General features: G+C 39.0%; 1 protein-coding gene across 2 annotated transcripts in view; it reads right to left on the bottom strand.

Annotated features, from left to right (window-relative positions):
• ZFAND3 (zinc finger AN1-type containing 3) overlaps positions 1–21,472 on the bottom strand; it is a 134,227-nt gene extending 112,755 nt beyond the window's left edge. The window contains exon 1 of one of the 2 annotated variants that reach the window (XM_017806778.1): positions 21,357–21,472. In XM_017806778.1, coding sequence (XP_017662267.1) covers positions 21,357–21,457 — 101 coding nt within the window. In that variant the 5' untranslated portion in view covers positions 21,458–21,472. Of the gene's footprint in view, positions 1–20,767; positions 20,860–21,356 lie in introns of those variants that run through there. The other variant, XM_017806779.1, reaches the window with a different exon arrangement.
• Between the last annotated feature and the right edge of the window lie 1,050 nt (positions 21,473–22,522).

Here is a 22,522-nt window from a genome sequence, read left to right as displayed (position 1 = left end):
GTATACTTTAAAATATACCATACGTCTAACATCCAAATAGGTTATACCACCACTCCCAAAATGATGTGGCATCACAGAAAAGTACCACACAAGCAGGAGTTAACTGCCTTTCTGCTGTTACAAAACGCACACTCTGTGGATCTCTGCTAGTTTGCACAGAACATTTATAATTCTCCAGGTACTCTAACATCTGTGAAACATTTTACAGCTCAAACTATCAGCACACAAGGGTTTCGGCTGTTGTAAACACTGAATCAGCTGAACTACCAGAAACACTAAAGAGAATTTACTGCATAAAGGAAATGTATTACAGAAGCAGGTTACCACACTTCAGTACCAATGGGCAAGTCACAGTAGGACAGTAGGACTTACACCTGGTAAGTTCAGAAGGTCGTCCCTCAGCTCTACAAAATCCAAGTTAAATAACAACCTGCTTACACTAGTATTGCAAGACTGTGGTGAACGCCATCTGCACTGGGCACTACTACACGATGATCCAGACTGAAGTGTCTGCAAATAAATCTACAGGGAACAAATACCACTCACCACAATTAGCATACAGTAACCAAATACACTTGTTGATGTGGTGGTCTTTCGCATTATTCATAGAAGGGGAAATGCTCAATACTGCATTAAAAGAAACAGGATAAATCTTGTAACTTACCTTATTACGGGATTCAGTATCATATATGCAAAATAACCCAGAAAATTTTTCCAGTATTAAAAAAAAATAAAAATCTGAGTAATCTACACAAAAATGTATCTGTTTGCCTCCTTTTTACACACATTATAAAGGTTCTAGGTTATTTTTCCTTGCTTCTTTTTTCAGTATAATAAAACTAGCAAATCAGAAGATGGGAAAATGAACACATTGGGAAGTATTATCATCAAATGAATATTTACTATATTTAAACAGAATAAGAGAGTCATTCACAAAATGCTTGACCAGTGCCAAAGTGAACATCATCATAGATTTCAATTCACTTCCTGCTCCCTCAGCAGGAGCTCCCCCTTCTGCTCTCGAGATCTTAACAAATTCAGCAGAAGCCAAGAAGTGGTTTGACAGTCCCAACAGTTCTACTAATAAATTTCAAAGTCTTTAAGTGTCTCTATAAAGATTAAAACACCAACTGAAAAAAAAGCAAGAAAGACACTTTCAACAGCGTCTTTTTAAAAAGGTAAGTGGCTCAGGATTTTCAGTGGGCTGGATTTTCAGACTTCAGAATCATATTCCCCTCCAAATTTCATTTGCGGGTCATCTGAGAATTGTAATTATTGGAATTTCCAAACACTGATAAGGCTTTTCATTTTCTATACATCACATAAGAAATAACCCGATTTTGTTTCGGTATATCTCAAAGTTTAAAAGAGATAACACAGCTTCTTTGCTAAAGTCAACTACACAGATTAAATGTTCCAAGTTAATAAGAAAGCACTAAGGTCCACAGCTTCAATATAAGTTTTATATATATACATATATATTTATGTATGTACGTATGTATACACTTCATATGTATATTTATATGAATATAATAATAATGTTGTGAAACCTGCTGTCTGGAAATGCTAAACTGACTAGAAATTGTAAGCTCAAGCAGTCAGCTCTTGGTTTTAATAACATAAGAATACAAAGTAATATATATTGCTTAAAAGTAATTTTCTCTGGACAATTTTCTAAACCTACACAAGAGCCACATGGTTCTTTAGGCCCTTGCATTTGAAATTAAACGCCTTAACATTATAAAACAATGTTCTTCCCTGTTGCAATATTCATTCTGGGGAAAAAGAAATTAAAAACAAAAATCACAAAAAAAATCACAAATCCTCCCATCTCCCCAGCAATCTCACACTATTTTTGCTATTAAAACTTTCTTACTAGTTGTGAATCAGTGATCAACACTTTCCTAAAGCTTCAAGATGCAAATACAATTCTAGCTTGTATTTAACTAATTCATCTGTCATAGTTTCCCCACCAGTTACAGCAAAACAACCATCACTGTTAGTGGTTTCAGAGGAATAAAAGTTATATTCACTTTTGGTACTGTGCAAGAGAACCATAACTACACCACAGGTTTCATTTTTCCTTTATAAAACCTACACTAAAACTGATCACACAATGTGGGCAGGGTTTGTTCCTGTAATACACTGCGAACATTTCATCTCAGACCACAAAGTCCAGAAGCCTCCTCAATAATAGTGACAAAACAGTTAAAAGGAGGGAAAAAAAAAAAAGTTTTTGAACTACCTGCCTCCTTCCTCCCACCTGCCAATGGGACTGACTGTCATATCTGTCTTTCCTTGTTCTGCTTCTTGTTCCTTAAAGATGAGCATCTTATTTTGAACCATCACTTTTAGTTGGAACAGAAGTATTACATGTATGGTTTAAAAAAAAAATAAAAATCCTGCGAATTGGACTAACCAGTTGAATACTCTGGTCTTCACTCTTGAGTGAAGTTTCCTTGACAAACAAAGCAATGTCCTTTATATATCAGGCCAAAAGGTTTTCAAAATTTTTATCTTACCATTATACAGCTGAAGGTCAGTGATTGCAGCTGTACTTCTGGCATTTACAGTACAGTAACAAAAAAAGCTGTATGATTTTACAGAAATGGCTCAAATAATTCAGCAGCTGGTTATGGGAAGGCAGAACACCTCCAAAACCATTAGCCTTCTCCATAAAAAACTATGTTGTATGAAAACTTTATATTCTATTGATACCACATTTAATTACAAAAGCAGAATTTGTGTGGATGGAATAAAGTGGTTTTTTCATTACTGACTCATCTTCCAAGTTATTGAGGCTTTTGAAAATGTACTGAATGAACCATCACACCTTGGAATGTTAAAGCTTACAGCTTGCCTGGGCTCAAGGACTATTTCTTATCCAGTGTAGGCATCCACATCTCACTGAAACTTATGGGGCTTTTTTGGGTGCATATATTAAGACAAACACTGGTGGCAAGAGCAAAAATATTCCAAACTCCTTTTAAGTTCATAGCACTAAATGTTAAAAATACATACTAATGACAGCTATTGTCCTTCCCTCTTTGCCCTGCCACTTCTTCTTTGAATTCGGCAGGGAAGTATGGGAATTTGAGAACCTCATGATACAGGATAGCTGAACTTAAGTATATTTTAAACACCTTTTTTTCCATTACCATCATCAAAATTGTTCACCCTAAACTAGCCAATGAGTTCAGTAATCCTGTCTTGTTCCCTACTTCAAACAATTTACTTCACTGTTCTAATCAGGAAAAATCTTGTTCCTACCAGAGCTCCTAGATTCCATGAGATACTTAAACATATTGTACAATGAGGCTGCAGAGAAACTTGTACGGGAATTAATATGCAACAGCAGAATGGACCTGCTAAATTTAGGATTTCCAAATATTTCCCTCAAACTTGTAGACCCCAAGCATACTCATGTAACCCACATGCAACTTTCCCAAAGAAAAATTACTGTATCTTTTTGAAGCACAACAAACACCAGAAGTAATTTCCAACTCCAAACTGAAAATAGGGCAAATTAAGCAAAAATTTGGTATATTGCTACAGGGTCTGTCAAAAACCCACTCATATTAGAATGTGAACATAATGCTGATAAATGTTTTTCTTCCAAAACAGTTTGTCATCAGAAACGATAATAAATTACTGTGGAGTGATGCATCTTACTAATGGAGAAAATATATTTTTTTACATACACAGTATTATTTCTGCCAGTAATTAAACACATAAAAGAGTAGCCAGTAAGAAGTCAAAAAAATACTGCCCTATGAAATTATTTAATAGTTATTCTGTATCTACAATGAAAATCACTACTGTCCACAGCCGTCGAAAAACATTTCATATTGATATTCAAAACTATTAGTAAGTCACCATGTATTTATGACTTCCTTTCAGATGTGCAAACTACGGACAGAGCTATGGTTAGTTACCTTGTTTTACGGCATTCCTTCATTTTGATGTTCTGAAATTTTACCACAAGACTGAATGTGAACTGTAAGATTGCAAATGCAACAGTTTTTGCTGTTATCTTGCAGCTGGGTAAAAGATTAATATGTAAAACTACATTATTTATTCCAACATGTGCAATATTAAACATATACATGCTTTCTAAAAGAAAAGGACTATACAACTACATTTTAAATGCACTTAGGTCAAGTCATACGCAAGCTTATCAAATGCTGACTCTGCTACTGACCTAAATCACCCCACTAAGATTTTTACCACATTTTTGGCTCTGGATTTATTCCTAAAAGCCTACAATCACTGTTTGATCACATTATGTAAGTATGGATGGTAACCTAACATTTTCAAAGGCTCCTGAGTGCCAATGGGGTTTAACACACAAGTCGTTTAAATGCTTTGAAATCATTTATTACATTTAGACTTTCGGTGAAGGACACTCAGTTACAAGAACCACGTTTGCTTTTTTACCCACGAAAGATTAAGAGTTCTTTTTGGTTTTAACCCAATCATGTTATTTTCAGGGCATCTCTAACTAGACAGGAGGCCTTCCCAGTAAATAAATCAAAACTCAACTTTCACGAAGAAAAAAAATACATTAGACCCTATGATTCTGTGATCAAAATTCAGGTGGGTTTATAACAGTTTTAAGCTTTTCAATATTTGAAAGCATACAAAAACAACTTCAGCAAGAGAAATCCGCAAGATGAGACTGTAATACTCTCTAGGCTGAAAACACTGATTGATTCCTGATTTCTGTCAATGTAAAGTAATATTTTTCCATTTTCATGCTCCAAGGTGTAGTGAGAAATTTTAGCTATTTTTCTCACAGATCTCTTTCAGCCTTACGCTTTCCAGCGTCATCCTCACTCCTCCTAACGACACATGAGAGGCAAAATAAAGTTTGAGTCCTTTCTTACTGCTTGTGCCCCAAAATGGAGTTTGATAGTACCTACCCACTGCAACAAAAAGTTGTTCTGTGCTTCCTCTGGAATTGAGCTCAAATGACTACTCACAGCTCGTACAGTCGCAACAACCCTGCCCTCTGCTCTCACCCACTCACCATTCAAATTTTGCTCCTGTAAGTAGCAAGTGACATACCGAGTGCAGATCATTGGGCATTTTTTATTCATAAATCTCCCTTTATGTTTGCAGTAAGATTACATATAACTTGATTTGCTATCTCCTCTGCATTTTTCCCAACTTTATACTTTTGTAGCTGAACTCATTTGTACCTCTACTAGCCATAGTATTTTGTGGTCTATGTTGTATCATACTTTTCTTTTACCCAATTACTTTGGAAAGGAATTCCATTCTAGGATTTTGAACTATTCTACTGCAGAACTCACTGATTTATTAACAGCTGACAATTTTGCATAATGTCAACTTGATAAATTATTTTTCCAGTTTTGGGAGCTCTTCGTGCTCCTAAAGTACAAATAAATATTTTCTTATGACTGCTGTTCCAAGTTTAGGTTTAGTCAAATTGAAGTATTAATGAAAAATGTATTTATCTTACATTTCAGTCTCCCTGTGGCAGCTCTGAAATGCAAGATGCACATGGCTAGCACTTGCAAATAGTAACAAATCATGTTACTATTTGCTCAAAGAAACAAGTGGAAGCTTTTCTTTTTAAAATAAAACAGCATTAGCTATTAATTTTGTCATCTTAGCAGTGCAGCAGTACAAGAAAGTGTTATACAATAATCTGCCAAAACATAAATAAAACCTGTTAATCTCATTTCCTCTCAGCATCTAACTAATGAGAAATACAACTAACTAAACACTATGCATGCTAAATCACAAGGGGGTTAGTGAAGTGGTTAGGTCAACCATCAAATGTGCTATCAACAGCAGTAGGTCTTGTTTGGAAACAACTTTAACATAACCAAATCTGTTGAGCTAATCAGTGACCCACAAATCTAAACTCCCAAAGTTAACTAGCTTGATCGACATCAGTCCACTTCTGCATTTTAAACATGCAAGTTCTGTTAATTCATACAATTCATTCAAGAGAAGCCCTTCTGAACTACATAAAGCCCATCAGCAGTCTCTTTTAGGTAAATAAATTACCAGTATCTCTCAAACTTCTTAAACTTTACTCTCCAATATGCTAGTGATTCCCTGACATCTAAAGTAAAATTGTAAAAAGCACTGGTGCTTACCATTCTATAATGTGTACCTTGTTCTGTCATAACTCAATCGCACATATGCAGTGAGATTTTTTTCTAGAGCTTTAAGCAGTATGTGGAGAAGTCTGCAGTGTCTAATGTAATGAGAGAGATCAAATTTTGCGCCTAGCCAGTTGACATTTTCCTTATAAATTTATAACTAAAGCCTTTATGCAACTACAGCAGAACTAAATTTAATGGCTGGAGGACAGAGAAAATGAGGTCACCCAAAACTGTTAAGATGTTTTCCTTGACAAAAATAAAAATACCTAGGTTTTCTTTTCTACTTGTGAGGACTTAGAAGAAAAGGCAACAAGGAAACTAAAGGAATAATCAAATCGTCAACATCCTTTACCCTCCCCTATTCCTATCTCCTTCAAAAATTTGCCACAGCCTAAATTTATTCTCCAGAGAAGATGTTTGTGGACAGCCTTTCTCATATCGTGTCTTGGAAACTCAGTCAGGAGCTCTTGTTCCACTGCCGTTCAGGTGAAAGACCCCTGAGTAAGACTGCAACTACTACAGAGGGCAGTGTGGACCACCTGTATGGGTAGCTCACTCTTCTCCACTAAATTTGCACTAGTCATCTCTCCAGGGGAAAGGAGCTGCTGCATGTGCCCTTCAGTGGCTGACACGTCAGAGAACAGCACCTTCTGGAAAGGGAGTCAGTCAGATGTAAAGTTGGGAGGAGACCCCTTAATGCATTGTGCCTTTCTCCTATTTCACACAGCAGACTTCCCAAGGCAATTGCATTTCAATTATCAGCATAAAAACAATTCAGCATGCACGTTTTGCTTTAAAAGTTCAAGGGTTTTAAACATGTAGTGAAAAAACCCAATCCATCCGACATCCTTCATCCCATGACAGGAGAAGGAAACCTTTACACAGACTGGTAGTTTGGCTTTTTCACGTTCAATGATCTAGATTAATGTAAATGCAAACTGTAATCTTCACAGCTGTCATTTACGCAAGGTAGCTTTTACTATTTTGTAAGTATTTAAAGTAGATAGTCTAGATTTATTTATATGAACAAAAACAAGGGTATCACAGCACTCACAGAAACCATTCCATTAATCTCACAATCTTCCTATTTTGAAATAACATGGAGAAAGTGTGGGAACAAGCCTCAACTTCTTATTTTCCTCTAATAATGGAGACTGAAGGGATAAATCACAACCAGTACGCTTATTTCATTTAATTCAGACAGCGGGAAATCAGGGCCAAGTTAAATATTTCATTTGCATGCATGCAAATGGCAAAGGCTCTTTTGTTAGATCAGCTTTTTATGCATTTCTGAAGATAATCTTAGGCAAAGGCATGGTAAGCAAGCAGAGTGATCATTAACAGTAAGTAATACAAATGAGCCCCGAAACTTTACCTCATCCTGAACTCTCATCCAAGCTATGCGTAACCTTCTCAGTACACAAGAACAACAAGCAAGTTTTAACCACCTAACCACCATGACAGGCTGAAGCTGCAAACTGCAACTCTATTGCTTCATTAACTATGTCAAATTAATGCTGAATCCTAAACAGAAGCAAGAGTTAAAATGAGTTTTAAAAACGAAGCAAGCAGCACTATCAGCCTGTAGCTCTTCAGCCATCTCTAGTCTCCAAATAAAATAAAAAAGAAAAATTAATGTTTCCATGATTCTGCCTGACTTTAAGCTTATAATCATAAAACTCTGCAGCTTCTTCAGTTGCATCCTTTACTCAGGGAGGCCTCTTCTGAAGGAGCTCACAGAATTTTTTGTCACTCTCCATTTTTACTACTGCACCACAGCAGTCTGGGAAATTAAGTGACAGGTAACAGAAAAAAAAAGTGTCTTCAACTATTAAACTAATGAATAGCAAATACATAAATTATTAGTTTCATGTAAATTGTTTTCTTGCCCTCTTACTTCCCAATGCTTTTACTTAGTATCCTACCCCCTACAAACAGTAGACTGGCAGATGATAATTTTGGATTTTCAGCTCTCTAAGCATAATTTTTCTCCAGTCAATTTATGTAGATGATTTCACTCTGTTTTGGGAAGATAAAATGCTAGCTATACCCTTTCAAAGAAAATGTTTACACTTGACTAATACAGCTAGAATCAAAGTGATTTTAAAACATCTGCAGCTTTCTCTAGATGGTACAAATTGAACTGTTCAGTCTTTTGTGGTAAGGGTAATACCACATTTAGGGTTTGCTACATATTGTGCTCCACAATTTTAGCAGAAATAGTGGTTTCTGAACAACATCCACAGGTAAACAGCTGAAAACAAACACTAATTCAGGCCACCTGTCCAGCTGGTTGGTAGAAGACACTTATCTTTCATGTCATTGTTGCAACCACGACAACCTAAGGATATAGGCAAGACTGATTTTGGGGACAGAGATAACATCCAGGTATATACTTTGAACAAGTAGATTAGCTTCCCCATACACTAAAGAAATGCCTGTGCCTCCAAAAGCTCCACTTTTTTCAAGTTAAGTAGTCAGCTGTGCTACTAAAAACGTAACACCTACCTTCAAAATTTGTCCTGCATAATGGTAAGGGACAAAAAAACTAAGCAGAGGAAACTAAAGCACTGTTGATTAACCAGCTAACAATCAAGCCCAAGATGAGGATCCTGCACACCATTTCCCCTGCCCTCTTATGTAGCTGCCTCCATGGACACCCAAAGCATATGAGTCCTTGAAGCTTCCGCTTGTTTCAAAATCTTACTATGTAGCCTTAAAAGGAGTATAAATCCATTTGGACCATAAATTGATTTAAATATTTATTGGTTGTTTAGTGGCCTTAGATAGTCCTCAAAAATAATAATTAAACAAAAAAAAACCACTGCATCTCTAATTTTAAGATATTCATACCAGCAAAAATACTATTAGAATGCTTAGTCAAAGTCATGTTCAGACAGAAAACGTTTTTTTACAGCTGTTTTCATCCTGAAAATTAATGAACACATATGAGCATTCTTCTGTGCTACAGCAAGTCATTACCTACACAACCCATCTACATGAGTGATGCAGAAGTCAAGTCAGGTTTTATAATTCTGTATCAAAAGTTACAAAGAAACTGAAGGGGCGTGAATATATATAAAAAATTTCACACACAAAATTTCAACATTTCCAATCACAATATAAAGACTCCTAACAAGCACTTCTATATACAAGTTTGCAACAAACACTTTGCTAATAGAAGTCAGAAACTCACCACTAAATCAGTAAACTGAAATAATAAGGACAGAAAGAATGCTAATAAGAAAGCAGCTAAATCACTTTGTCTCAATGGCACCTAGAAGTGTGCTGGGAATCTGATCCAAAGGGGGAAACAAACCAATCAACCAGGCAAAAAAACAAGAACCAAAAATAAATAAACAAAAAAATCCAAACCAAACAAAAACCACAAAAAAACTTCCCACAAAAATTGCAACAATCTCTGAAAGCTGTAGACTTGAATTTCTCAAAGCCCTGGTCCAGATCTGTTTAGTTTGGGTTTCCAACTATAGCAGTTTCAAAAGCAACCAGTACTTTCTGTTGTCTGAATTTCAGCTGCACTTCAGCTCAGGTAACTGAATTCTAACCTGTAATGCTAGAGTTGTTATACCACTAAGTGATAGAATTTTCAGTATTATATTTTACTTTGAAAGAATGACATAACGCATCAGTTTACTATACAATAATATATATCACTGTGGGTTAGTTTTTACCTTGTGAATCTGTCTTTGCAAGTCACTTGAGCAGAACAGGAAGTGTTAATTATTACCAGAAAGATTTCTGGTCTTTCCTGAATTAGTCACACGAGAACATTAATAGTCAAAGGAGAGACTGCATCACAGAATAATGGATAATAATGGGGTCCTATCTTCATCAAAAGAGTGCTGCAAAACCACCTGAGACTCGCAGATGTGTAATGCAGGCGGTGCTTGCTCTTCTAATTGCATAGCAACTCTTCTGATTGAAAGAGACTTCTTCCGCCCACCACAGACACTTCCTTCTGGATGAACAACCCAGGAAACAACATGTCAATGGGTCAGTTTTGTCCTAGATCAAGTTCTGATTTAAAACAAACACCTGTTTCTAAAAGAAAAGCCATAAATATTCCTTGCTAGACAGTCTTTCATTTAAGGCTCCTAAAGCACTGTGGAATTAAATGAGGAGGGATATACTATTCACGAATGAAAACATGCAAAGGGAAAAGCATGGACTGACTGTTTCACAGTATATCAGGAGCAGAAATAATAATAAACCCTACCCAAACTTAAATGCCAAGAAGGGGACTTCTAAAAAAAGGAACCCAGATCTTTCTGAGTTTATAGTCTGTAAAGTCTTGTAACAGATGTAAGATGTCTTAAAAAAAAATCAGCATCAGAGCACAATGTCTAAACACTTGGAATCTCGGTACTCAAGAGAAAGTTAAAACAGAAATGCATCCAGTGTTCAAAATAAAACTAATGCCAACAAAACTACAGTCAAAGTAAAAGAAGACTATATAGTGACATTCAACACTATATACAGTGGCATTCTAACAGCTAACTAATTCTGGAAAAGAATTATATCTAAAATAGGTATGTTAGAAGTATCACAGCACTCCATGTATTTGACAATGCCAGGAGTTACAAGTAGCAGAGTTACTCCACTTTCTTAAACAAAGAGAGTCAACTCGCTCCATCTTAATTATTATTTCCAAGGCAAGTTTAATTTCAATTACTTTCCCAAGAAGTATTAATCACAAAGTCTCAATGCCAAGAAAAATATATTTCAAGTGTTCAAATATTATTGTTAATTGCTTTCTTTCGAAAGCTCAAAAATGAATTTACACCTGGGGAAGTTACTGCGTATATATGGAATAATTCTCAAAGCCCTTTATGAGTTATAGCACAGACGATGGTTCATCCACACATCTATGTAAAAAATGGAAAAAACCCTAAGATTTCAGCTGCTTCAAAGTACTACTGTATTTTAAACTTTCTAAAATTCTGACCATTCTCAAAAGTTAAATTATGATGTTTTCCATATAATGTTTTCCCTGTTAAAAACTGAGTAATTATACTAACGTGCTTGCAAATTAAAATTGGAGAGAACCTTCCTTATGGAAACGTACTATATGAAAAATGCTTTCACTCCTTCATAGAAGTACACAGTCAAAAGTTTATTCTAAAAATAGAAATTAATAGATTTTAAATTGATTAACATGTTAAAAATTCAGGGGAACACTTGAAACCTATCTGCACGAATAAGCAAGCATTTGTTAACACATGGACAATTTTGGAAACCATTACTGTCCATTAGTTCACTGAAGGAGATTACTAAAAAAAGGTAACACTAGGCCATTAAACAATGAACAAGCATTACTGCATCTGACACTAATGCCTCTTCTTGCAAACTGGTGTCAGCAATACCTGACCTAAAACTCACCTTGCTTCAGCTAAAAAATGCACTTCACTGAGTAATACTGGATACTTGTTAAAGAAAAATTTCAAAGATAGTTAATTGATTTATCAAAAAACTAGACTCCTTAATATTGACATTATCTTGGACCAAAACAGGATACAATCAACAGTTAGAGGACAATACAATTTCCAGTACTGAGGGACTCTCGCTAAATGACAGCATTTTGCCTATTCTATATATGCAACTTCCTCTGAGACACCTCTAAACATATAATTAGAGATAAAAATGCTGCTGTTATGGTGCCAGAGTTGATCTCAGTAACAGTCACATTGTGAAGGACGGTTGTGTTTTAGCAATTAAGCCAATGAGGACATGACTTTGGATTCTGCTTTTCTAAGGGCGCAATTAGGAGGTTATCATGAAACCACCCTGCTTTTCGTTCTTCTAAATGCTGCTTCAGATCTAGTATTGTGCTGCTTTCTCCTCCCCCTTCCTCAGGTGTTTACAATTTAAATAGGACTTTCAACTTTAATACTACATTCAACCATGGAGAAGTTAAATATATACATTACTAAGACAGGCCCTCAAATTAACAATTCACCCAACATTAGACACTACATAGTCTAAAGAGCCAAAAACTAAAGACAGTAATCAACAACCAACCTCCTTTTCTCTGTTTGTCTGACTGCTTATTAAAATTATTTTAGGGAAACCAGTTTTTATCTCCATTCAAAATTTTTCATTACTCCCAGTTAGCCTCTAATTTACACCAAATAAAGACTGGAAATCCAACACTAGCCAAAGTACATTTATTAAAGGACATAACACCAATGAAAGTCATACTAGAAATAAATTCCCTTAAAACACTAATGAAATAAAAATATTACAATATTTAGAAACTGAAATGTATCTTCCTCCCATTGACTTCCACAGCTCAAGTTCAGAGCGTGCATACGGTGGCCAGATTAAACAGCCAGAATTGAACAGGGCACCTACAATTCTTTCATAAATAATGCAGAGCAGCATTCTCTGCCACAGAGAAGACTCCAGATGACAGATTAAATGTAAAAATCCATCAAGAATTTTCTAATACAACTTCTCTATACAGGCAACTACTGCACTTACTGCAATGCTACTAGTCAGATGCTATAAACAAATTCAACACACAACTGCAAATGTCTTCCTTCTCCAACTTACGGAATACTGTAACTCTTCAATTAATATTTTCTTGAGTACAGGTAAAGAATAACTCAGAGTTAATAGACCTAGGTATTACAATACAGTGTCTGACTCTGAAGTTACAAGATCTCAAAAAGAAGTGTCAAAAAAAAGTTTAAATCCCACACTCCTTAAGCATATAAAATTCCCACCAATTCAAATAAAAGATCCATCTCCACTATAAAAATAAAAAATAGTATTACATTTACATCTTAAAGTAGAAGATAATGGTTGGGCATTTTTTCAGAACCTAAAAATACCAACCCAGTACTTCTGTACTTTCATGTCATCTCCACAGACTGAAACCATTGTGGTCATTCACACAAACATTTCATTTTCAGAGCATTATTCCAAATCATTTGTTATTCATTGCATACAGTGTCCTCAACAGTATTTTCTTAGGTGGCCTTCTCAGTGTCCTGAGATGTCATTTTAATATCTGCAGCTATTCTGACCTAAGTTTCTTCACAGATCTATCATCGAGAGAAGTCAATTCACGCTGCAGCCACAGCCTGATTTGCAATTCTTCTTCCGAAACTGGAGAAGGGACTCCATACTAGTGATTCCTGTCTGTACTAAATAGACAGGAAAGATTTTTCCCATTTGAGTCAGAAAATGAGGGGGAAAAAAAAGGGGGGGGAAAAAATCAATGTAATTTAAATGCCTAAAGCGTATATGAAGTTTATCTTAACCCAAATAAGGGTTTCAATCAAGATCAAATACTTTCCAACAACATTCACAAGACATTTTTGATAACACTGGAAGTACAACGCTAATTAAGTCAGTCAAGGTTGCATACTTGAGGAGATACAGGAACACAGTGACATTTTTAACTTCAAAGAATACAAGCAATATTTGTCTGAGAAAGTATATCATACTCATAATTTTTACCAACTGGCTCTAAAGAAAGTCTGTGTCTATTTATATGCACTAACTCCTAATTTAAAAAAAATAAATTAAAATCCAGCAGTGGCATAGCATGTTAGCAAAACATTCAAGTCAAAACCAGACATCTCCAATAAATATATCCATCAAGGATCATTCCCTCTAGTTAATGTTTTGCATCACTGATTTCAAAACCTTAAAAGAAATACTGGGTCACAAGGCTTCCACCAGCTTGAGACTTCAACAGCTCTCCAACATGCAGCAACAACATTAACATCAAATTTCCAAAGAAGTGGTAAATTGTTTAAAATTTATGCAATTAAAATCAGCAGCAGTATTTCCCTAAAACTAATATCTATTTTATAACCTCTAACAGACTGGGCTTACCCTTAGAAACTTTTGAGAACCCAAAGCATCTTCAATGAAATGAAGAAACATACAAAAAATATCTATAGTATCACATGACAGTTGAACATTTTACTAGTTAGCATTAAGGCAGATATTTCATAGCACTAACTGTGGAATAATCATCAGCACTGCCTAAATCATAACACCTTTGACTAATCACAGTTTACAGAAGACATGGAGAAGGTACTGTCTCACAGGAAGATAGAAAGAAACTTGGAAGGTGACCTAGACACAGTAACTTTGAACTCCTCAAAGCTTCAAAAAGCAGGACACAATCTACTTCTTATTTGTTCCACTTGTAAGAACAGCAGCTATGGCACTGAATTTCATTCTGACTGATGAGGAAGTTACAATTAGATTAAAAGGTGCTAGATATGTCAGTCTATAATTAGCACAGAACCCATTTACAATTAGAAAATTTTTATAAAACTTTTTATACAAAAATGTTGAATAAATTCATGGTTTAAGCAAGAGGGAGTTTTCCTCAAATTCCGGCTGCACTGAATAAGTTAACAGACATTTTTAATCAAGGAGGCCTATTTTTGGATCTTCTTAAATAAAACATCCTCATACATCACCTCTTTGAATTTATTCACTCCTCAGAATTATCACACAGCAAGAATAAAGGGAAAAAAATTACTTTTCTTCCCCATAAACAGAATGGTTAAATTATGGAACATCTTGCTGCAGGACTTCAGAAGGTTCAAGAGTCCATATGGATTCGCCAATTCATTATGCAAATTTATTGAAAAACAGGTAAGACCTACTAAGCTATAAATCTATAAAACAGAGGACGACCTTATGTCCGACTGCCAGAAGCAGAGGTATACCAAGATAAGCATCACTGCATGCTTGCTCTGTCCTTATGCTTACTCCCTCAGCATCACTTATCACCCAAATCAGAAACAGGGCTGGATGTATCTTTGGTCTGATCCAGAACAGCTGGTTTTCATTAAATAACAAAATCTCCTTTCTGTTTTGTCTGTTCTATTAGTACTGCAAAAGAAAGTATTGTTTTCACATTCCTAGAAAAGAGCTTATTACAGTTAAAGTATTAAATCCAGTTCATCTGCTTTTACTTCGAGTGCCAATAACCCCCATTTCACAAGGTAAGCTTCTGCAGCAAACGGAAAACTTAGCAAAAATGAGGTACCTGGCAACCGTGGATGCAAGAGGCAATTGCTCACTGTACAAAAAAAGTGTAAAAAATTTCTCTTTTGATTTCAGTTGAGATGCTCTTCTACTTATATTATGACTGAGGGAAATCCCAATTTATCATTCTTTATTCTGCATATTCTTGTTCAAGCAGGGAACATGACAATGCTCAATTCCTCACCACCGCTCTCTCCCCAGACAGAAGCTTCTCTATGTCTCATAATTCTCAATATCTTCTAAAATTAAGATCCTAGCAAATACTTTCAGTCCCCTTATCATCCTCTGCAGCACTTCATAGGAAAGCTTGTAAATAAATCAATTTCTCATCAGACTCTTTGTTTCTGTCAGTTAAATAATTTTTCACTTCTATTTGTGCAACGCACCAGTCAATGTATTATTACAGCAGTTAATGCTGGCTTTAACTATAAACTGCTTTAAGTTCTTCTACCCAAGGATTTGACAGAGCATTAAATCAGTTCATGTATAACATCAAAAAAATACAACATTCAAGTATTTTTAGTCTTGACCTTAGAGTGAAATAGAGCACAAGGACCACAGCAGACAAATTCCAACCAACCACAGTTTGCTATGAGAGATGGCCTATAAACATTTGTAATTAATAAATGCAAACAAGCTTTTATCTTACTCACAAAAAATTGTTAGGTCTTGTATAAGGTAGAAAGAATTACCCTTCCTAGAACACAAGCGTCATTAATTTATTGATTTAAATCAATTTATTATTTTAGACGGAACAACTGACATTTTTGATCATCAATAATTGCAGAGAAACCTTGTCCTCAGACAGCTCTACCCACACACAGCTATCCCAAAGCACCTTATGGGATTCTCACTGCTCACTATTACTCAAAGACCTCAGTAATAAACCATAACCTCTTTGGTAGCGCATATGTTGTCTCACATAAACTGACAAATTCATTGCTTATTCCAGCATCTGATCCAATGTGCCAGGCAGTCAAAGCCTGGCTAAGGAACTGCATGACACAAGCCCAGTGAAAACTAATTCTCAGAGGGAAAGATACATATTTTAATAGTTTACTCAAGTGTCATTTAGGAACATCTATGTGAGCTTGCAACTGTGGTAAAAGCAAAATTAGGTTTAGGAAGATATTATGCATTCACAATGACCTACACAGCCTATGAGATTAGTCTGTATTTATTAAAAGGACCGTCACTGAGAGTTCATATGGAATGAACAGTTCTACTCACCAAAAATAAGGAAAGAAAAGACTAGTCAGAGAAGAGGCTTCTAAATGGCATACATATAATCACTGTTTGTTTAGAAGCTAAAAGCAAGCTTTGGTGATATACAGTCACAAACTAATCATGCTTATGTCAAAAATGATTCACTGTTCGATCAAATGTTTAATTTTAGCAAACAAAATTGAGAAAAGAGCCAGATTGGCATGGCAAGGGCCTGATGATACATAAGTAACTGGAAAATCCAGATTCAGAAATGAACTCTGAATTGGGCCTGCACAGAATGCTTGGGGCACAATGTCTCATCACACATATGATGAATGCAGTGTCAGAGAAAGGCAGAACAAGTGGTAATCCTGCAAAACCCCTGCTGGCCATGTCCTCAAATATTGCCATCAGTTTTAGCTGACTAAAGTACCTTATAGTTGCCAGAACTAAGATGAGATGAAACTAATCATACTGTGTTTTCAATCAACTTCCTGCTGGCTGCCACCATTCCAAGAATGGAATTCATTTGTTTTATGTCCATTAACATATTTCCTTCTTTTCTGGTTCTAAGGCACTGAATGCAATGGTATAGTGTCAGTCTGGACAATAAGAAAGATAAGCAGCAGGCACTACAGTACAAGTAGAACTGTAAAAGCATTACCCTCTCCAAAATACTCCTTTCACAGAATACGCTTCTACCAGACAAGGAATATTTTTGCTTTTATGAACATAACTATTTAACAGCAACAGCCCCAGTCTTCCAATGAGCTACACACAAGTGAAATTTTCATAGAGACCTTTAAAAGCCAAAGGGAAATTGCCAACATGTAGGTCATTAAAGAATCATGCCTCATCTCTAATAACCAAAAAGGCATAACTGGAATATAATATGTACAGCAATATTTTAATGTATTTATAAAATCTTCAACTCCAAGTTAATATACGCCATAAAGGCAAACAGGTTTCTGAAATCCACTGGTCTAAGAAAAAAACACAACATTATATGACTGTATGATTCTATGATTCTCTGGTCTGTTAATTGGGAAAATAAGACAGAATTTTTTGCAGATCATAAAAACGAGAATTTAAGCACAGCATAAACTAGATGAAGTAACTTAAAAGTTTGCATACTACATCCTTTCCAATATTTTTATACTAAGATTATTTCAATAAAAAGCGAGATAGTTAAAACTGACTGAAATTTAAGATAAAAAAACAGGGAGAAATTGGAGCAAAATACTTCCAAACAGTAAGTTGTCTGAATTTTTCATAAATAACATGAATACTGATGCGGTTTCCCAGTTGAGATTATCTGGGTAACTGAAATTATTTTGTAAAGTATAAACATTATCTCAGTACTCTATCTGAACTTTACTTGAGCAGAAATTACAGACTGGACAGTCTAAAATGAAGGGCAAGTCTGCTGGTCTAAGGATGGATTTCATGATCTTCGACAAAAGGTAAGCAAACGTTAGCCGTTGACCTTAAGCAGACGTTTCAGAAGTCCTTAGCAGTCTCACTCAAATCTCTTCTTTCTGCTGTTCATTTTTCAGTCTCTTAGATCTTGAAACATCAAGAGTTTAGTAGTTTTCCAGTCTCTAGAGATTCTTGAAACCTACAGGATCTGAATTTCTAATATAAACCCAAGTCTTTCAAAAGAAGAAACCTCTCCAACTTCAATGCGACAGTACATACTAGTCTGCTCCTGTAATCTCTTTGCATGCCATCACTATCAACATGCGTCTCAGGAGCTACTTCTATCCCTTTTCACCAATAGGCAAGCTTTAGCACAAAACCCCACACTTCACTTTCATTTTAATGCTTCTTTCAGTATTTTCCTCATGTTTCCTATCTTTGTGGCTTACTGAAGAAAGCATGTATCTTACTACAAACAGTCCTGGCTAAGCATCACATAAAATCAGCTTTTAAAAAAAGGCATCATCTTTTACGCTTGATAAAATCTAGTCCTTATTGTTTCACCCACAGACACAGAGTTGTTCTGCTGCCTACATGACTTGGGCTCACTCAAGAAGAACTATGAAAAGATTCTCAACCACTGGACTGATGGGGACCAGGAAATATAAAGAAATACTACTCCTCTACATTACTTTATTTACAAATCTAATGGAAACTACTACATTAAATTACAAGTTTCAGAACTCTTCATAGCTTTAAATGTCCTGGCCCTGTTGTTCCAAAACGTGAGTTGACAGACATAAAGATGACATGAAAGTCACAAATAAGACGCTGTCTTAAGACACGTTGCCGGTAACAACCCTAGCTGACAACTAGAGCAGAATTTCAACTTCAGATGAATATCAGCCTTTTTGTTATCATGACTTACTTTCTTCAGAAAGCTGGTATAAAACTGTAACCTCTTAAGAACTCCTGACAATGCAACTTCACGAGAAGGGCATGTCTGCACTGATCTACCAGAGGATCTATTCAAGCACTAGCAAGGCCTAGGTAAATAAGGTCATGTAGACACTTGAGTTTCTTCAGGACTGAGAAGTACAACCAACTCTGGAAACCGACAGCACAGTTTGGGGCTTTGTTTGTTTTATTTAAAGTGGAAAAATAGATATGTAGTTTGCCACTGTGTATTGAAATGTACCTGGCAGATACTTAAAGAGACTGAAAAACAGATTATTCATTGTATCAGTGGAAAAAGTGAGGGTTTTTCCACAGTGCTATCTTTCAAAATTATAATTCAAATAAACAACACTGCCTGGATGACATTCTGAAGGGGGGGAAAAAAGGGGAGGGCAAAAAAATACCATTTGGATATCTCCTTGAGGGAAACATGTTTAAAAAAGAAATAAATAAATCAGCTTTGAAAGCAATGGGTTTTCTTGAGAGTCTCCTGTCACCATTAAGTAGATCCTTGAACACAAAGCACCAGATTTTTTTCTCATTATCACAACACGTTGAACTAGCCAAGAAGTTCAGCCCAAAGAAAAAGTTCGCTTTCAACTTTCTACAACTCTCCCATCAATATCATGTTGCAAAAGTCAGCACACTACATTAGAGATAGCAGAAACTGCTTTCCACTACTTTACAGTAAATATCAGGCCCAAATATGGAGGCCTAACAAAACAAAAATAAACAAAATAGTTTACCGTATATTTATAATCTGTCTTGCAAGATCACTCCCAACAGGGCCATGGCATTTGTTGCAGTTCAGGCTTCTGTCATAACTCAAAAATGGGATTTCATTTAAAATCTTGCCACTTCAATAAACCAACCAAATGTACAGTGACATCACTAAATCACTCTTATTGTACCTCTTTTCTCTCAGCCTCCACTTCCCCAGAGTACCTTAAACTGCACAACATAAATCCCAAGAAGGTACAATCATAGACAAGTGTAAATCTCAAGTCTATTTAGTCTATTTAGTCACGTATTCTTTGAATTTTCCATAAATAAAAACATTAGGGACTAATGTTTGTGTGACAGACACTAAAGATACGTTATGATCATATCTGCCAGTATACCATCTGCCATGATATATTTGATTCAAAAAAAATACCCAAACCACTAATGGAAACATCTTCAACAGACACGACCCTAGAGGTGGTAGTTTAGCAAGGAACTGGTTTACTCCTTTTTTTCACCTTAGGCAAAAAGGAATGACCCCTACTTCCTTCTTCCTAAAAGGGGATCAGCCAACAGCTAACAAGGACCTTATCTGTAATGAACCTCCTCTCCTTCATAAGGTGGAGAAAGAAGTATGTTTTTATCCTTAGCCTTTTCCCTTTATTAGCTACGCTGCCCTGAGCGAATTGCAGGGAGAGCTGCCCGTCCCCAGGCGCAGGGCAGGGATGTGTCAGGGACACCCGGCAGAGCAGCCAGGGGCCCGCATTACTCATCTGCGCCTGTGAGGAGCCGCAGGCAGGCCCCGGAGCGCAGCCTGCAGCCCCAGAGGAGGGGCGGCCGCTCCAGGAAACCTGCGTGCCTGGGGGAGCGCCCGGGCCTCCCCCGCTGGGCTGCCGGGAAGGCCGCGGTGCCCGGGCGGCGGGGGGGCCGCGGGCGGCCCGGGCACCCCCCCGCGCCCGGGGACAGCGCAGCCACCGCCCCCCGGGGCACCCGCCGCCTCCGAGACCAGAGCCGCCACCCCGGCCCGGGCCCCCCGGGACGCAGCAGCCACAGGCAGGGGGGGCAGACACCCCTGCTCCGGGGGGGGACAAGCCCTGCGGCCCGCCCGGCACAGCCGTGCGGCCGCCCCCGCCCCGAGGCGATCTGTGCCCTCGGCCCCCGCCACAGGCCCGAGTGCGGGGCTACGACCGGCCGAGGCCCCCCTCCCGCCTCGCCCTCCGCCCGGCCGCCCGCCCCCCTCCGTCCGTCCCTGCCCGCCCAGCCCAGCCCCGGGCCCGGCTCACCCCCAGAAGCCGCAGGGGCAGCGCGGGGGCAGGCTGGGCGCCTTGCTGCGCTCGCTGCCGGCGTCTCCCATGGCGGGGCCGGGGCGCGGGGCGGCGGCGGGCGGGGGGCGCGCGGCTCCCGGCCGGGATTCCAGGCCGGTCAGCTGGAGCCGGGCGGCACCACTGGGGAGGCGGCGGAGGGGAGGGCGCGGGGGGGCCCGGCCGCGCCCTGCCGGCGGGGCGCGCCGGGGAGCGGGGACGCGGCGGCACGGGAACGGGGAGCTCCGTGCGGCGGCGCCGCCCGCCCGCCGGTGCCAGTGACCGGCCCGGTGCCGCAGCGGGACGCGCCCGCCGTCCCCGGAGAGCCGCTCGGCCCCTGGCGCAACAATGCGTGTCCCCCTCCGGCACCTTGACTCCCCCCGTCCTGAGCGCGATGGTTTCGTCAAGCCACCGAATCAGCTGGGAGCGGCATGTACCATAGCACATTCCCGGGGGGAGTGGGGTTGGATCGAGTGCGGGAACTAGGTGAGAAGCGAGTTTGGAGGGCGCTCATAGGCTCGAGAATAGGATTCTCTGTGAGGAGGCTCAGGCGGAGCTGAGGTCCGCGGACCTGGAGCCGCCGCCTTGTTTTGCCTCTACCCACACGTTGGGCGCACAGTGGTACAGCCAGGGACGACCGGCGGGGTGCGGGTACCGGTGTTCGCCGCGCATGCGCAGAGGGGCTCCGACGCGGAAGTCGGTAGGAGCGGGTCCCTGGGGGGCCAGGCCGGCACCTGCCGGGGCTCCCGGTCACCGGGAGCTGCTTCGCGCACGGGGATACTGAACGTGTTTCACTGGTCCTGGTCGCTGCCAGCCCAGTGCGCCGGGGTGGGCTGGCTGTGCGCGCTCGGGGTCTCTCCCCGGCAGCCGGGCGGCTCTGAGGGGCTCCGGTGCTGTGCGGGGCGTGGACCGGGACTTGTTCTCCCGGGGCTCCGTTTGGAGGGAGGCCTGGAGGCCCCGAGGGCGACGTTGGGCCTTCTCTTTTCCTGCTTATTCTGTAGATGTGCGTCCCTGCGTTCCCTCAATCCGAAATAAAGCCGTTTAGGTGTGTGACGTGCCCGTGACAAACACCACTTGCTGCTCGAGGACGCTGAGCTGAGGGCTGGCTGAAGCCGGGAGAAGGCAGGCCGCTCCGGCTGGCGTGTGTTGGCCCCATTGTGGGGTCTTGAGGAGGTAAGGTATGGCGGGTGGGGGAGAGCACAGCAGGCTCAGTGACTGCTGGCTGCCGCCCTTTGACGGACAGGAAAGGAAAGGGGAATTTCCAGCATCTGGACTTGAGAGCTGAGTAATGCGGGATTGTACTTCTGGTACTGGTTAGCCAGTGGTGTTGAGCAAGCTACAGTCCTGCACTCACTGTACCTTGGTTTTGTCTCGAAAGAGGACATATTGCTGCCCCCCCGCTAGAGTTTGCTTTCTGATCTGAGTGGAAAATGTTGTGTGGAAAAATACCGATGTGGCAATAAAGAAGGTGGAATATTGATGTATTGCTGACATGCTGTTACCTCTTTTATACTTTGATTTCTGCTTTGCACTTAAAACCAAGATTATTAAACATTGAAAATAATGAACATCTGTAGCAAAGTCCAGAGCATGTAGATTTTTGTGAACAATTAATTAATTCTGCCAAAGATATTTTGATTTTAATATTAACGTTCTTAAAGAATTTACTATCAAATTAATTTCTGACAGAAGAAAAGTAATAACAAAATACATATACACACACACACTTAAAACTTT

This window comes from Lepidothrix coronata, unplaced genomic scaffold (assembly GCF_001604755.1).
Source record: "Lepidothrix coronata isolate B3197 unplaced genomic scaffold, Lepidothrix_coronata-1.0 Scaffold16, whole genome shotgun sequence".
In the NCBI taxonomy this organism is placed as follows: domain Eukaryota; kingdom Metazoa; phylum Chordata; class Aves; order Passeriformes; family Pipridae; genus Lepidothrix; species Lepidothrix coronata.
The sequence above is the reverse complement of the archived record's forward strand: the minus strand, read 5'-3'. Positions and strand labels throughout refer to the sequence as shown.